The sequence below is a fragment of the Colius striatus genome, chromosome 14 (genome assembly GCF_028858725.1).
Source record: "Colius striatus isolate bColStr4 chromosome 14, bColStr4.1.hap1, whole genome shotgun sequence".
Lineage (NCBI taxonomy): Eukaryota > Metazoa > Chordata > Aves > Coliiformes > Coliidae > Colius > Colius striatus.
The window spans coordinates 2,323,268-2,340,190 of NC_084772.1; the positions used below are offsets into that span (position 1 = coordinate 2,323,268).

The 16,923-nt window shown below is 55.0% G+C and overlaps 2 protein-coding genes across 2 annotated transcripts in view; both read left to right on the forward strand.

The window, feature by feature from the left end:
- NLRC5 (NLR family CARD domain containing 5) overlaps nucleotides 1-10,978 on the forward strand; it is a 50,530-nt gene extending 39,552 nt beyond the window's left edge. Inside the window, exons 41-49 of the mRNA XM_062007788.1 lie at nucleotides 402-485; nucleotides 1,321-1,404; nucleotides 2,408-2,491; nucleotides 3,370-3,453; nucleotides 4,528-4,611; nucleotides 4,737-4,820; nucleotides 6,815-6,898; nucleotides 7,925-8,008; nucleotides 9,049-10,978. Coding sequence (XP_061863772.1) covers nucleotides 402-485; nucleotides 1,321-1,404; nucleotides 2,408-2,491; nucleotides 3,370-3,453; nucleotides 4,528-4,611; nucleotides 4,737-4,820; nucleotides 6,815-6,898; nucleotides 7,925-8,008; nucleotides 9,049-9,130 — 754 coding nt within the window. The 3' untranslated portion in view covers nucleotides 9,131-10,978. The remainder of the gene's footprint in view (nucleotides 1-401; nucleotides 486-1,320; nucleotides 1,405-2,407; nucleotides 2,492-3,369; nucleotides 3,454-4,527; nucleotides 4,612-4,736; nucleotides 4,821-6,814; nucleotides 6,899-7,924; nucleotides 8,009-9,048) is intronic.
- Nucleotides 10,979-14,925: 3,947 nt separating this feature from the next.
- Nucleotides 14,926-16,923, forward strand: part of CPNE2 (copine 2) — a 59,038-nt gene continuing 57,040 nt past the window's right edge. Inside the window, exon 1 of the mRNA XM_062007774.1 lies at nucleotides 14,926-14,974. The gene's annotated coding sequence lies outside the window, so the exon portion shown is untranslated. The remainder of the gene's footprint in view (nucleotides 14,975-16,923) is intronic.

The following is a 16,923-nucleotide window of genomic DNA, read 5'->3' on the forward strand; positions in this document are numbered from 1 at the left end:
GAACCCCCCTTCTCTCCTGGGAGAGCCTCAGACCCAGCACTTCCCTGTTCTGCAAAGATCTGAATCTTTTGACCCCCAGCCTTGCTCTGTTGCTTTCCCCCCCTCCTCTCTCTATCCAGATGCTGCCTGTACTCCACTGTAGCAGCTTGGAAAGTAACACCCACCCACTGCCTGTCTTGCTGTTCTTGCTGAAGCCCTTGCCCAGCCATTAGCAAGAGGCAGTGGTTGTGATTGTTGTTAGTTGTTAATGCTTTTAGTCTGTCATGAGATAGTTGAGCCAGGCAGCTCTTTGATTCTGCTGCCAAGGTCAGTCTCCTGCAGATGGGAGACATAAGATCTCATACTTTACCTGGTGCTTAGCATTTTGCTTTACATCACAGCCTTTCTTCTCTTCTTCAAAGTTTAAGCCACAACAGGATTGGGGATCCAGGCCTGCTGAGCCTAGCTGCTGCCCTGCTGGAAATGCACAACCTCAAGAGAATGGAGTGAGTCCCTTGGGTTTGTTTGCAGCTATTTCAGAGGTGGCTGCAGTGGGTGGGAGGAAGCCCCTGAGGGAAGCCCTGTGCCACCTTCATTCATGCAGTGCTCCACCTGCCAGCATTTCCAGTCACACAGAATCTGCCACCCCAATGGAAAGTGTTCCCTCTCCTGCCCTCCCCATGTGCAGCTGGGCCTGGCAGGGACCACAGAGCCTCTGAGAGTGAAGGTCCATGTCCAGTCACCCCCAGAGATGAGCAGTGGGCATTTCCCAGCCTCACTAGCTGTTTGAACAGAGACATGTGTCGTGGTTGTGTCCTGGAAAAGCCCTACAAGCTTGTGTGGAATCATACAAGCCTCACACCCCATGCAGCACCTGTCCTGGGGCTACACAGAGTTCCCAGCATGGTGGCCCTTGGTGTTGCTACCCTGCTTGCTGCTAGAGTGAGAGGTGTCATGCAGAGTGAGGAGAGTGGCTGGACAAGGCCCTCTCTCAGATTCAAGCTGTCCTTCCTCCAAGGGAGCAAGAGTTACAGCCCCAGGCTGTTTGTTGCCTCAGCTCTAGGGTACCCTGGGTCATTTTGGGAATGAAAAGCCTGGAAATAACTTGAACAGGCTGAGAACTGCTCCTTCCTCCCAGGGCCTGCAGAGGCAGGAGTGACTCAGTACTTGACAACAACACCCTTAAGTCCCCAGACCATTTTCCAGACACACCACTGCAGCCCCCTGCAGCCCATCATTGCAGTGGCTCAAGTCTCCCATCACACCAGGCAAACACTGACATGTCTTAAGTTGTATGTTCTGGTTCTCATTCAACCACTGAACCTTTCATGCTTATTTTAGCCTTTCAGGGAACAATCCCAGTCCTGCTGGAGGGGAGAAGCTGGTGGAAGCTCTTGCCTATTGCAAGCATATCGAGGAGTTAGTGTAAGTGTGTCATTGCCAGTGTCACTTCAGGAAGCTGGGCAAAAATCAAGGCAAAGGAACCAAATCTAAACTGGCTCCAGGAAAGCCAGAATCAGTGTTACCACTCTTATGAGAGCAGGATAAAAACTCACAGCTGCATGGGATGGGAACATGTGGTGGTGGCTGTGAGGGGTCTGGGGATTGCTTGCTGCCTGGGGGCTCTCAGACATCAGAGAGGCATGGAGTGGTGCTTGGAAGGGATGCCCAGGAACCACAGAGTGGGGATGAGCTGAACCTGGTGCAGTGTGCAGTGTCACAGGCACCTGGGCTGGGCAGTGCCTGTGTTGCCCAAGAATCCCCAGATCTCCCAGTGATGGGGGCTGGCAGGGCCCTGCAGAGCTGTCCCAGCCCCAGCCCCTGCTCCAGCAGCTGCCCCTGGCTCAGGGGGCACAGGAACGTGTCCAGCTGGGGTTGGAAACCTCCTGAGAAGGAGCCTCCACAGCCTCCCTGGGCATTAATCTGTGTGGCTGCAGAAAGGAAGGACAAGTGAGAGGTAGAGGCTTTACTCAGGCAGGTGTGTTGTGGGTCATTCCATTCCAGAGCAGTTTTCAGTGTGCCCTGCCACGTGAAAGAAATGAAACACCAGCCAAAGCAGCACATCACAAGTTCTTTGTGTTAGAGCTGAACTGCTGGAGCTAGTCCTGTAACCTCCAGCTTACAGCACACTGGACTAAGGGCACATACTAAACAGTGCAGTTTCAGTTCAATTCCAGCTCAGTTCAACCCCCTAGTCAAGAAGGGGAGAGCAGTGTGCTCCTGAGAACTGCAAGTCAGTCTTATCTCTCTGTTTAACTCCTGCTGCAGGGTTGCAGAACCTCTTTGTTCTTTCCTCCCACCCTCAGTGTCCTTTTGAATCCTGGACATCAGCTCCTTTCAGCTCAGTGCCAATACATGGGGGTGACACGTGGCTGAGCAATGAGACTCTAGTTCACTGCCAGTAACATCTCATTTCTGCTTCTTCCAGACTGTCCAGGAATGCTTTTGGGGACAGGACAGCAGTGAAACTTGCCCTCTGTCTGCCTCACACAACCAACCTGAAGGTCCTGCAGTAAGTGTCAGCCTCTGCCCCAGGCAAGCTGAATGTCCTGGGCATGTGTGGGATGGTGGAAAGAAGGGCTGCCAAAGGGCATAGGCTGCATTGTTCAGCCACTCAGCCATTCATTTAAGTGTCTCAGGACTGAGAAGTCCTCCACAATCACTCTGCTGCACCAGGACACATCAAGTGTTCTTGCATAATCCCTTGCAGCATTAGCTTCAGAACCAGGCCTTGGAATGGCTTTGGAATATGTTACCTTCTGCTGCCTCTGCCTGTCCTCTCACTCTGCTGTAACATCAGCACCAATATGAGCCCTTTTTGCCATCCCTCACCCTTTTGTGCTGGCATTTTCTCCCCTGAAGTTACTGGTGTTATGTTTTTAAGCCTGGGAAGCCTTTCCAGGGCTGTAACACACACAACTGCTTTACAGTAGCAAAGCAAGAAGCTGGTGAGCTGGAAGAGCTCACTGGGCTTAACCCAGTGGTGTGTTTTCCAGCCTGTATTTAAGGTATCATCAGATGATGTCTTAGAAGAGGAATCTCAGTGGTGGGAGACTTCAGTCTTCTGGGCAAGGTCTTGTCTTCACTGCAAAGGTGTTGGGAAATCTGCAGACATGAACTCCCAGATGCTCTTTGCTCTGCAGACCATTCCTCAGTCATCTCAGACCCATCCCATGTTGCCAGAGGCAGCAGAGTAGCCACCTGACACAGCAGCCACAGTGCTGCCCCCACTGCTGCCTCCCTGTTTTCCAGGCCCCTTTGTTAAGAGTAACCTGCAGGGATCCCAGGTTCAGAGACTGGAGCAGTTATCCTCCCTGGCAAGGGAAATGTGAGCATTTGTTACAGCTTTCTTCTGAAATAACCCTCCCCTGCCTCTGTTTCTTTTGTTAGCTTGCAGAACAATAACATTGGGCCAGCAGGAGGGCTGGAGCTGGCCAGAGCCCTGGCAACGTGTGTGCTGCTGGAGGAGGTGAGGTAGGTGCTGGCAGGCACACGTGGGACGGTGCCAGACACGGGCTGCTGTCACCCTGGCAGTGGGAATCAGCTCAGCTCACTGGCCTGAGGCTCTTCCAGTCCTCAGGGGCACTCTGCAGAGGGCAATCCTTCCACCTCTCCTGGATGGGCCTTGTAGGATGAGAGGAGACACTCTGAAGGGCCCTGCAGCTCACTTCACGTTACCCTTTGTCTGCTGGTGCTGCCAGCCAGGCTCCCTGTAGCCACATCCCTTTCAGCTGCTGCCTGCAGTCCCCTGGGGAGGGTACAACATCCAAACACCAAAAGCAAGGGGGTGATGTGACTGAACCCTTCATGCCACCTTTCTTTGTTATGTGCTTACTTTGTGGTGTGTGTTTCATTACTGTGATGTCTTTGTGATTTGGACAATGCCCTTATAAATGTGCTTTAGCTTTTGGGCAGTCCTGAAGTGGTCAGGCAGCTGGACCAGGTGACCACTGTAGAGCCCTTCCAGCTGAAATGATCCTGTTCTGGTCTCTTCTATTCTGTTCTTGAGTGACAAGATGCATGAGGGTGTTGGTCATTTGGCTGTGAGGTGTGTTAGAGCAGGGGAGCTACTGCCATGGCTTGTGTTTGCTGGTAGATGAGAACTGAGCAGCACATCCTGCTAAAGGCTGGAAGGCAGTTACTGCTGCCTCAGGTATTTGAGAGCCACATCTTCACCTCACTCTCTTTTTTCCCCCCACTGTTTCAAGTCACACCAGTCATTAACTGCAGCAGAACTTGTTTCCAGTCTCAGAGCAGCACGTGGTGTGCTGCAGCTCTGTCCATTGCTGCAACCCCACGTTGCTGGCTGCAAAGCAGCTCCCTGCTGAATGGCCTTGGGCTGTGGGGCAGAGCAGGGATGTCTTTTAGCACACAGGGACCTGACCCACCCTGGGTTGCTGTGTGCTGATCTGCCTCATCCCTGCTGCCTGCAGCCCTCCCCTTGCCCAGTGGACTAGTCATCTTGCTAATTCACGTGGTTACATTCTGGTGGTGGCTTTTCTCTTGGCTCTATCTGTATTTTCAAAGCTTTTTCCATTCCCCTTGCAGCCTGTCAGAAAATGACCTGGGGGAAGGCAGTGTCTGTGCCCTGGCCGAGGGGCTGCCTGGCCTGGGCCGCCTGCACAAGTTGGAGTGAGTACCAGGGGGAGCGTGGCTGCCCTTGGCAGGGCACAGCAGAGGGTGCTGCTGCCCTGTCCCACGCTGGTTCTGACACCAGCACATCATGCTCTGTGGTTTTATTCTCTCTGCTGCTGCAGCTTGAAGCTCTGTGGAGTGACTGATGGTGCTTCACGGCGCCTGAGCCACGCTCTGAGGCAGTGCCTGGCCCTGGAGGAGATCATGTGAGTGTGGGAGTGACTGGGGACACCCTTCAGCACACACAGCTTGCTCTTTTACTGCCTGCTCCTATTTTCAGCTGTGGTGCACCTCTGATCCTGCTAAACACTTGGTGATACCTACCACTAAGCACTGGGGATTTGCTGACTAAAAGCTCCCTGGTGTAACCAGCTCCAGTGTGGAAAGGCAAACCCTCACCTGCAAACTCTGCCCAGTATCCTTGGTCTTTCAGCTTTGTGAGGCAGAACAAGTTCCCCATGTTGTTCTGCAGGGTCTTGCCTCTGAGGTTTTTACAAGGTGGCCATGGTTGGCTCTCAGCAGGAGCTTCTCTGTGTGATGGAGGCTGAACTGAGAGCTCAAAGCCAACTGAGCTCAGGCTGAAGATGAGCAGGGTGTACCACCTGTACCCCCCCAGTGGAGTAAAAGGGGTTGCTCTGTTGTGTTGGTGTTGAAGGTGTTTCCAATAAACAGCACAGATGGGCTGGCTGCACTCTGATGTGTTCACCTGCCCAGGGAACCTTGGGTGAGGAGCCTGCTGGGAGCCTGCTCCAGCTTGCATCACTTTAAAAGCAGTTTGCCTCACTGAGCTAGAGAGACCTGAAACTTAACTCTAGCACACAGGATGCTGTGGGGTCAACAGGCCTGAGCTACCTGGAGCTTTGATGAAGGCCAGCACTGCCTGAGGTGCTGGCAGGGTACAGAGCTCCTAGGCTGAGATCAGTCCTCCAACAGCATATAGATCTGGTCATCTCTGCTGTGGCCAGCTGGCTGACAGTGGCTTGTCACAATGCTCTGATGAGCCTCAGTTCTGCAAAGTCCCCTTGGATGGGTTGAGTGCAATGATGCACAGGCCATCAGCCTGGTTGACAGGGCTGGGACAAAGGCTGGGCTTGATGACCTTAAAGGTCTCCTCCAGCTGAAATGATTCTGTGATTCTATTAGCCCAGCAGACTTTCCTCTCCCACCCCCAGAAGGTATTTGTGTGGAGATAACAGATGTCTTGAGACTTGGGGCATTAGGTCAAAGCCAGGACTTTATTGGCAGACCCAGGAGAGGTCTGGCAATACCCCAGTGGAGTGATGGGATGAGTAAAAGCAATGCTGAGTGCACAGGTGTGATGCTTGCAGCATGGCACTAAGCCTAGTTAACCATGTGGTTAACCCCTGCACTGCTGACAGGCAAATCCTCCTTTAGTTAGGAGGAGCCATGTGTCAGGGGGGCACATGTGATGCCATGTGCCACCACAGTGGTGTGGTGATGCCCATGGAATCCCACATCAGGCTGGGAGCTGCTTTGGTGGGAGGCCCCAGTTGCTGAGCTGGATCCTGTCCTGCCTTTGCTCTTTGGGCTCCTGCATGCCAACCAGAAATTCTGGTGTATCCTCCAGACTGAGGCAGGGGAATGTCTCTGTGGGGCAGCCCCAGGACCACTCAGCTGAGGGAAGCACTGACTGGTCTGTGCTGGGTTTCTCTCTTGGTGAGAGGGAAATGGCCAGGCTGTTCAGCCAGCAGCAGAGAAAGCAACTGGAGAATCTTCTCACTTGCTAATGCATCAGAAAGTGAAAAGCCAGCCTTCCCAGAGCCCTGTGAGCTGTCCCTCAGAGGAGCTCAGAGCCCACAGGCAGCTTTCAGAGAGGCACCTGGGCTGGTTTTAACCCTGTCAGCACAAGGAGGAGTTGTCCTGGGTTCAAGCTGTGTGCTCAGCAAGTCATTTCCATCTTTCACATCTCACTCCCTGGGCCTGGAGGACTCTGGAGATAACTACAGCCTTCATGCTTTGTGGTGGCACACCCTGGTGTCTTACCACAGGGAAATACCTGGTGAAACTGAGGAAACTCCTCAAAGTGAAGACTGTAAAGCAGGGGAATATTTACCTGCCATGGTAAGAGGGTGATGAGCTTTTGTAGACAGATCACTCTGGGAGGGGGTGGTATCACAGCACTGCTCTTGTTCCCCTTGTGTGTGACTGACTCACAGATGGGGTGTCTCCTCTGTCTTAGACTGTCCTGGAACGCCCTTGGAGATGGAGGAGCCCAAGAGCTGGCCAGTGCTCTCCCAGGGATGGAACAGCTGAAGGTGTTAGAGTGAGTACAGCCCTGAGAGCAGCCCCAGGGAGGCTTGGCTTTCTGTCTTTGAGCCCTCAATCACAGGACTTCTGAAAAGGGGACTGATGTTAGGGACAACAGACACACAGGCTCCTGCAGCTCCACTTTGTGCTCAGCCTGGGGTGTGTGCTGAGGGCCAGCCTTGCTTGGGTGATACACAGGGACTGGAGGGGCACTTGTTTGACTTCAGGTGTTTGCAGGGTGAGCAGAGGTTAGTCTTTGAAGGCCTCCTGCTTGAGTTAGGCAAGACAAACTGGTATTTCTAGAACACGACACGTACGGTGACCTCAGGTGAGCTGCATCCTGCAGGCTTTTACTTCTCTTCAGTGCCTGGGATGGTGTAGGTAGGTGCCATGCTCAGAGAGCCTTCCCCTGGGAAAGCCTGAAGCCAGAGTGGCCAAATGGTGGGTGTTGGGCCACTGGAGCCCACGGGAAGCTCAGGTGCAGCTCTGCACTGGGGCTGCAGTACCAGCAGCAGCTCAGGTGCTGGCCCAGGGGCATTGCAGCCCAGCACTGTTCCAAGTGCTTCTGCTTGAGAGCTGCTCACAAAGCTTTCCTTGGCCCTTTAGCAGTCCATGGTGTGTGTCTTCCAGCTCTCAGCTGTATGAAGATATTAGTCTGTGGGTTATAGAGTCAGGAAGCAAGTTTTGTTTGTCTTGGGCAGGGAAACTACATAACAGAGCTTGTCTGTGTGTCAGGTGTGTGCAGGGAGGTTGTGCCTGAGGCAGGAGGAGTTGCTGGCAGTGCAGCTCACAGTGGGGTCTGTTAGACTGCTCTGAGGGCAAGAGATCTGCTCACAAGCCCTTTTGCTAGAAGGAGATCACAGGGAGTGGAGCACACACACACAGTCCTTGCCTCAATAGGTGTCAGTTGTTTGGCTTTGCTGTGCTTGTGCAGAGGTGTAGCTCTTGTGGGACAGGGGAAGCAGCCAGCAGTGATTCAGCTGTTTTCCACTCTCCATTTGGTTCTGGGGTTTAAAACTCTTTCTTCTTCTCTCTAAAACAGTCTGGAGAAAAATCACATTGGTGCCTGTGGGGCCACAGAGCTGGCAGAGGAACTCACCAGGTGCCCCCAGATCCACTTCATCAGGTGAGCTCTGAGAGTGGGTGTCAGCTCAGGGTGGGCAGGCATGAGCCACACCAGCCTGCTGCCCTGGCTTAGCAGCTGTGGGACAGGGTATTGCAGGGCATGCAGACACAAGCCAAGTAAGCTGAGGGTTTTCTAAGCCAGCTCCACCCCTCTCAGAAAGTCCTGGGGACTGAAAAGCTGAGTGAAAAGCTTCAGATGAGGTAAACATGAAGACCCTGTTGCATAATGTCACCATTGGGAGGTTTGTTGCATCTGCTCCTGTAAGTTTTCTTTCTCCTGCTACATCTGATTTACTCTGAGAGACATTCCTGCCCTGTCCTACCTTGCCCTGGGATCCATACCTTGCAGGTACTTGGACACATGATTTATTCCCACTCTTTATCATTGCTTCTCCAAACTCTGTGTATCAAACCCCACCACCAGCCTCTGGCAGGGGAAGAGCCACTCATCCCTCACTCATTGGAAGAGTCACTCTTCTGAGAGCACCTCTGCTAACTTGCTCATAACATAAGTCCCAGAGGCAAGAGGCTGCTCCTACCTGAGCTGTGTCTTTGGCCCCAAACAGGCTCTGCCTTCCCCAGTAGTGAGAGCAGCCCAAGAGCAGCCACTGAGGAATGTTTCTGCTCTCAGCAGGAGCTCAAGGCTCCTGTGTCCTTGCTCAGATTGCTGGGCACAGCACAGCTCCCTTTGCTCCTTGGGGCACTCTGCTTTGAGCAGTACAAAGCCAGGGTGGGCAGCTTTGGGGTAGCATCTACCAAATGAGGTAGATGGAGAAGAGTGGCTCATGTCAATCAGGTTGCTTGTGTGTGTAACTTGGTTCTTCCTCTGCTTTCTCAGACCCTAGTGGCCTGAAAACTTCTCAAAGCCTTCATCTCTTTCCCAAGCTAGATAAGTGAGTCCACCTCAGTGGGCAGGCAGTGCTGGGTCTCTGCTGTGGCACTGAGACAAGGCACCTGCCTCCTGTCTGGCTCAGACCCACCCAGAGCTGCCTCTTTCCTCACTCAGCCTCCCCAGTCACAGTAACACATCTCTCATTGTAGGCTGTGGGACAATCCAGTGCCCAAGGCCCTTGCTGAGGATTTAACAAGCCAAGACCCAAGACTGTGTTTCTCCTTCTACTAGCAAAGAAGAGCCCTTGCCTGGCTAGGAATTGCTCTCCATCTCCATCTGCTCTCAAAACTTGCACTGAAGAGCCCAGGAGAGCCAAGTTCCTACAGTTAACAGCTCTGACTCTTAGGTCTTCCTTGGGTGCACTGAACCAAGCATGAGCCCACTTGGTGGTGGTGCTTTGGCTCTTGCAAGCCTTTGCTGTACAGAAAAGCAAGAGACTCTGAAGGATCACTGCTGAGCAGGCACTGCCCTTGGTGCACAAACACTGGAACTCCCTTCAAGAAGCTGAGATGCATCTGCTCATGCATTTTGCTGATCTTTAATCAAGATCACAACACCTCCAGGACGTTCCAGGGGAAGAATGTGCTGCTTCTGGGTGATGTAAAACTACTTACAGGGTGGAAACCAGCTGACCCCTGTCACCAGTGGGCTGTTGGAAAGTGGTGTGTAACCCTGGCTGTGGGTTTGAAGCCAAGTAATGGTGAGAGGTGCTTTTGTTTGCTTCCCAGCAGGTTCTTTATACAGAGTTCCCTCCATTTCCCAGCAGACACTCGAGGGCTTTAGAAGCATTGCACAGAACAGAGCAGTGCTGTCATGGCATGGGAGGGATGAGGCCACCATGGATTCCAGGGAGAAACCTTCAGGTGCTCAGGTTGTCAGGCAAGCTTGTAAGGAAGCTGTTTCTGTTCTGTGTGACAGGCTGTGCACTACTCACTGTTTTCACATGGGGGTTACAGATCTTGGTGGGGGCAGCTGGGAGAGTTGATTGCACTGATGTCTCTGAAGCAAAGCCAGGGACCACTCAGCTTGAAACATTGTCTGTGTGATCTTCAGGCCTCTGCTCTCCCCTGAACCCAGGGGCAGGGGCTGTTGGAGCTGTGGCAGTGAGATGGACAAGCTCTCTTGCAGCTGAGCAGAGGAGGTGGGCTGCAGCAGCCCCTTGCACACGCCTGGAGCGTGGCCCTGCTGCTCTCCTTATTTATTAACTCCAGTTCTTGTGTTTTCCTTGAAGTGATTGTGCTGTAACTATTGAATCCTCCTCCTGGATTTAGTGATGGGGTTTTGTTTACAGCCTGGGGAGATGTGAGTGGTCTGACTGGGCAAGGCAGAGCCTTGGCATGAGACAGAGCTGCTGGCCCTCAGAGCTTTGGGCAGAGGCTGTGGACAGCTGGTGCCTGTGACTCCTCATCTGAAGCTCAGGACACACTGACTGTTGCACAGAGGTGAGATGTTTGGCAGGGTTTCAAATCAAAGGGGAAAATAAAGGTAGGGAAAAGTCCTTTTCAGGCCATAATCCCATGAAATGATCCAGTACCTGGGATTTAGGAAAAGCTTCACCCAGTGTAGCTGTTCCTTCCATCCTGTGTTTCCAGATCTAGTTCTCCCATCTTCCCAGTGCCCCTCAGAGGAAGAGTGTGGCACAAAAGGCAGCGTGATCACGTACTGAGAGGTGCCTCAGTGCCCTCAGCTCCTCACAGCTCCCACACTGAGTGTTTGCCAGCTGGGCTCTGCACAGGGTTTGCAGTAACACTCCCTCTCAGGCCAGGCTGTCAGCTGAACTCTCCTTTCATGTCCTGCAGTAGGACTGTGTGTGAGAAATACTACTCCCACAGCCTGTGAAGGAGGAAGGCACTGGGACTGGACATGTTAAAGTGCTTTGTGAGGCCATGCTGTTGTCCTTGCCTGTGTCCCCAGCCTTTGCTTTGCCACAGGCTCAGTGTCAAACAGGTCTTTGCATCATCTCCAGGTGCCACCCATTCCTGTCTGAATGTGGTCAGATGCCAGGGTGATTTCTTTCCCTCCTTTACTGGTAGGGAGAAATTACTGGGTTTCTTCCTTTTTGGTTGGGGGGCAAAAAACCCCAAAGTGCTGTAAGTGAATAAATGACAAGCTGCTTTGAGAGCTTGACTTTTCCAGCCACTTGTGTCATTTGGGTCTTGGATCCTAACCCTAAACAGCCATTGTGGGTACAGCAGCCACTGTGGAGAGATCTCCTGGGTTGGGATCATGTCATAGGTTGGTTTTCCTTGCTATGAAATGTGCTTGTTTAAAAATCCACAAGAGCTGAGATGCCCAAAACCCAGTTCCCCTGACTCCTGAGGTGGGTTTGCACTAAGGTAGCACAGTGTGTGTGTCTGTACCACAAGGTTTGCACTAAGGTAGCACAGTGTGTGTGTCTGTACCAGGAGGTTTGCACTAAGGTAGCACAGTGTGTGTGTCTGTACCAGGAGCTTTGCACTAAGGTAGCACAGTGTGTGTGTCTGTACCAGGAGCTTTGCACTAAGGTAGCACAGTGTGTGTGTCTGTACCACGAGCTTTGCACTAAGGTAGCACAGTGTGTGTGTCTGTACCAGGAGGTTTGCACTAAGGTAGCACAGTGTGTGTGTGTGTACCAGGAGGTTTGCACTAAGGTAGCACAGTGTGTGTGTGTACCAGGAGGTTTGCACTAAGGTAGCACAGTGTGTGTGTGTGTACCAGGAGGTCTGCACTAAGGTAGCACAGTGTGTGTCTGTACCAGGAGGTTTGCACTAAGGTAGCACAGTGTGTGTGTGTGTACCAGGAGGTTTGCACTAAGGTAGCACAGTGTGTGTGTCTGTACCACGAGGTTTGCACTAAGGTAGCACAGTGTGTGTGTCTGTACCACGAGGTTTGCACTAAGGTAGCACAGTGTGTGTGTCTGTACCACGAGGTTTGCACTAAGGTAGCACAGTGTGTGTGTGTACCAGGAGGTTTGCACTAAGGTAGCACAGTGTGTGTGTGTGTACCAGGAGGTTTGCACTAAGGTAGCACAGTGTGTGTGTACCAGGAGGTTTGCACTAAGGTAGCACAGTGTGTGTGTCTGTACCAGGAGGTTTGCACTAAGGTAGCACAGCGTGCTGCAGCTACTCCCTTCCATGGGCTCCAGAGGTCAGAGGATGCCCCTGGAATGTAGGTGCACGCCTGCACTTCTCTAATTCTCCCCCAGATTCAGGGTGAGCTCTGAGCCGAAGGAGCAGCCGCCCCAGCACAGGCTTGGGAAGACTTGCAGAGCCCCGCAGAACCTTCCTCACAACACCAGGTGTCAGCAAAGCCCCGACAAAGGGAAGCCGCGGTGTGTAGTGAAGCGATTTGGGCTACAAACGGGCTCCGTGCTGGGCTGGGACTGCGTGGGTTGGCATTTAAAAAACTCAAAGGGTTTTGGCTCGAGCTGTACGTGAAGCACAACAATGTGCTCGGCCTCTCGTTTGGTTCCTGTGTGCCATGGCCAAGGACTTTTGGAGCGTGCTTCCCATTCTCCTGCTGCTGCCTGTGTTCCAGCTTGCCACCGTGGCTCAAAGTTTGCAAGGCAAACCTGGAGGCTTTCTCTCATTTTAAGGGGTGGAAGGGGATCTTCTGGTCTGCAGGGAGACAAGAGGCCAGTGGGGATTGTGTGTGATGGCAGAATACCAGGCTCATTCCCAGCTAACTCATTACCACAGGGACATTTTAGAGCTGTTGTGGGTCCAAAAATGGAATCGTGTCCGGATGCTCCACACTCCCCTGTTGTCTCAGGCAGCCAAAGACAACGTGTGAGCCACTGCTTTCATGCACAGAAGGGGTTTTAACCCTGACACCACATCTTTCCAAAGAAACACGCTGCTGTAAATAAAGCAGCTGCTGAGGAGGGCAGCGAGGAGCCCGGGGTTTGTGCTGGGGAGCAGCTGCAGCCAGGCTGGGCACAGCTTCTGCACTGATGGCCGCTGTCTCCTCGGCACTAAAACCAGTCCCAGGTAGCACTGGACCTGCTGTGGTGTGGAGGCATCACGTTAGGCAGCAGAGAAGACATGGGAAAAGCTCATTTAGGAAGAAAATGGGCACGTTGGCATTCATAGAACACTGGCTGCCTCTCCCTGTTTGCCCCGAAGCAACCTTTTAAGCCACAGGCACGGAGGTAGGAGAGCAAGTCTGGCACAGACCCCACTCCTCCCACTGAGTTCTTCCTTTGGGTACAACCTCATCCCTTTCTGTGATGGCTTGTGGCTGGGTTTACACAGAAAGAAGGGGTTTGCTCCTAAACACCGGGCTCAGCTTTTAGTTGGAGGTTACCTGTTGTTGTGAGCCAGGAGCCTGTTGTGCATCCCCTGCCCTGCTCCTGGGGTCCCGGGAAGGACAGGGGCAGGCAGAGAGGGGACCTCCCCCATACTTGTGAACTGACTCTGTGCTTTGAAACCCTTGAACAGCTCAGGACAGAGGCAAAAGCTGGCCAGGAGGAATACCCGACTTATTTTAGCCCTGGTCTTTACAAGCACACACAGGGCCCAGAGTAAAGGACTCTGTGCAAATACAGCCAGTTTACTCATGGGAAGCCTGAGAGGGAGGCTTGCAGTCTTCTTACCTTGTCTCCATCTGACAGAAAGCTTGCTCATCACCCCCCTGAGGCTGCTGCTGTGGGTGCTGCTGTGCCAGGCGCGTTGCTAACGGTGCCCTGGCTGCCAGGGCGGGCGCTGGATGGAGAGCCCAGCGGCTCCTGAGGACGAGCAGGGGCAGACCCGGGCGCCAGGCTTCGGGGACCTGCCCTTCCAACGCCTCATTCCCCCTCTCTAGCCCCCTTTTCCTTCCCCCTCAGGCTCCGCGGTGCCAGCCGGCGAGCGGCCGGGCGCAGAGGCCCCCTCACAGCGGCACCCCCTGGCACGGCGGGAGCCCGAACGCGCCCCCTCACAGCGGCACCCCCTGGCATGGCGGGAGCCCCGGCCACCGCCAGCGCCGCTTTCTGCCTAACGGCGAGGCAGCGTCCCTCCGACAAAGTTGTGCTCCCGTCCCGGCGGGGTGCGGGCATACACGGCAGCTCCAGCCTCGCTCGCCCTGAGGCGGGGAGGAGGAGGAGGACGGGGCGCAACATGGCCGCGCCCGCCGCCCGCCCCCCGCCCGCAGCGCCCACCCCGCCGTGCGGGCCGTGATGGCGGCGCGGGGCGGGCGCTGAGGCCGCGGCCCCGCGGGAGCTGCTCGGCGTGGCCCGCGGCGGTGAGTACCGAGGGGGCGGGCGGGGGGTGGCGGTGGCCCTGCGGGGCTCGGGGCAGGAGCGGCGCGGCCCCGCCTCGCCTCAGCCCCGCCCGCCGCCTCGTCCCGCGGCTGTGGGCTGTGTGCTCCGGCCCCGGGACCGACCTTCCGTGCCCGGCACACACCCTGGCGCTGAGGCTGAGCCTCCTTCCCCTCAGAATGACTCCCCGACCCCTGGGCAGACCATTTCCCCATCCGAACGAGCCTCCTTGCCCTGGCACAGACCCTCCAAGCCCCGGCCGGACCGGTTTTCCCCTCAGGAGCCGCCTCGGTTCCCCGGACAGCCGCCGCTTCGTGCTCCCCTCACCCAGCCCGGGCCCGTCCGGGGGCGGTGTGAAAGTTCCCCCGCCTGTCCCTGCTCCCCGTGGGCTCCACATCCACCATCCCGCCCCGAAAGCCGATGGCTGTGCTCCCCAGGGCGCGTTTGCTCGGGCTTTTCTCTGGCCGCTGCCGCTAGTGCCTCTCCTCCTTCCTCCCCATCATCCTCCTCCTCCTCCGGCAGCCAGCGGCGGGGGGGATCTGGCGAGCTGAAGTGCACAAGCGCTTTCTCCGCCAGCTGTTTGTGCTGATCTCCATCCTGCAGCACGGTTGGGGGGGACCGAGAGGGTTTAGGGGGGGCTGCCCCTCTGCTCTGCTCGCACGGCGGCTGGGAGGGTGCTGGGAGGGTGCTGGGAGGGTGCTGGGAGGATGGCAGGCGGGGAGGTGCTTGCCCATCCACAGCCTGAGGACCTGATGCAATAAGTCCGCGGGTGAGTAACCCTAATTTCGGGGCTGCAGGACTCGGTAGGCAAACACACCCTTGGGAGCCACGGCGAGGAGAGTGGAGCAGGGGATAAAGAGGTGAGTCAAGAGCTGAGTTTTGATGGCAGAAACGTTTGTGAAGGGCTGGGTCTCCAAGAGCCTGAGCTGCTTTCATGGCAAGCAACTGGGAGGATCCCCATGGGAACCTCGAGCTCCGGGTTTAAAGCATCCCCAGAGATGCACCTTTTGGGAGAACCTGGAGTCAGAGTCAGGCTCAGGGTAAGCAGAGCCGAGGGACACTGGTGTGTGTGTGTGTGACACCAGCATCCCCTGCCAGCCCAGGTGTTGGGGGGGTTGTGCTGCTGTGTGCCACCAACTCTGCTTTGCTGGGGTCACAAAATGCCTTGTGATGGGGCAGAAACCCCGTCCCACTGGGGGCTGTTGGGCAGGGAGCAGAGGAACAAAAGCTCGGGGCATGTGGAAAGGCGCCGCTGTGAAGAACTGAGGCAGTGGGGGATGTTTTCCTGGAGCAGCCTCAGGGAAATGCTGCACTTGTTTTGGTTCCAGCTGTGTGGCAGCCTGGGACAGAGGGGGTTTGATGTGGTTTTGTTTCTCTGCTGTTGTATTCTGGCTGGGATAACGTGGAGGGAAGGCACCCCCTGAGGTGTCCGTGCCTACAGGATTGAACCTGCTACTTGGGCAGCCCCTAGCACTTGCCTTGGGGGGGACAAGGAGCCCTGGAGCTGCTGTCCCTCACCACAGGGCATCCCTCAGAGCCTGGCATCCCTCACCACAGGGTTTGCAGTCAGTGTCTGTCCACGTGTGCCCCGTGGCAACCCGGCCCTGCTCAGTGAGGCTCACAGTTGGCATCTCCTGAGGCATGAGGGTGGGCAGAGGGGCAGGGCTGGCAGCGTTGGAGATGCTGCCTGTGAGGCTTCTCCCTCCCTGTTGCCTTTCTGAGCTCCAGCTCTAGGGAAATGAGTTCATCACCAGCCCCTCTTGCCCTGGGCATGTCCTTGCTCCTGGGGTCTGCGCTGGCACCCTGTGCCCGTTGCTGGCAGGTTGGTGCAGTTTGGAAAGCTGTTGCCTGGGGAAGGGTCAGGGGACCAAGGAGGGGAGCACAGGCACCGGGGTCTCCAGTGCAGAAAGAGCCTCTTAGGGTTCAGCTGCTGGAGCTGTGCAGCCCCCATCAGTTCTCATTCCCACTTGCCTTCCTCCCTCACCCCAAAACAGGGGTTACTCTGCGACTGACCAGTCTGCCCAGTTGTATACTGGAATCCCATGGCTTTGCTTTGCCTTTTAGCAGTCTCAGTGTGGTGTGTGAAGAGCCTGGGAGGAATAACTCCTGTTACACCCAGTGGAAAGAGTTCCCTCTTGACTTGAGTGGAAACCTCTGGCCGGAGTGGCTTGTGCCACCGTAAATCAGGGCTTGTTCTCCCGGAGCTGTCAGCGTGCCCAGGACGTCATCCCCGCTTCAGTGGTGAAAAAGCAACACTTGCAGCCTCCTGTCCTGCTGCAGGGCTGCCAGCTCTCATAAGGAACTCTTTATGTGAGAGCCTTGGCGTGTGCTCAGAGGCAGGGTGAGGGGAAAGGAGGAGAAAAGGTGAATTTTCTGGTGTGGTTCATTGGAATTGGTGCTGGCTCCTGGCACAGCAGTGAAGCCACGAGGAGGGATTCAACGCTTCCCCCACCCCAGAATCTTACAGTTTGTCTTTTAGACCTCTGTGAAATATCTGCTGGGGGACCAGAGTGGTCACTTCTCTGCTGCTTTGGCTCAGATTCCTGCTGCTTGGCTTTGTGAGGTTACTTGTTTGGCTCACGGGAGCAAGGCAAAAAGGAATTCCCGGGGACTCGGGTGAGCTTGGAGAAAGAAAACCTCAGGAAACCAAACAAGTGAGGCATTCAGCAAGGAAGGGCTCCACTTTTTGTTTGTCTGCTGCTTTTGCTGAGGCTTTGGGAGCTGTCAGATTGTCTGCCTGCAGCCAGCAGGAAAGAGCTCGTGTCTAAAATAGTCGCCTTCTCCCCAGCCCTCGATTTTCCCGTCGTCA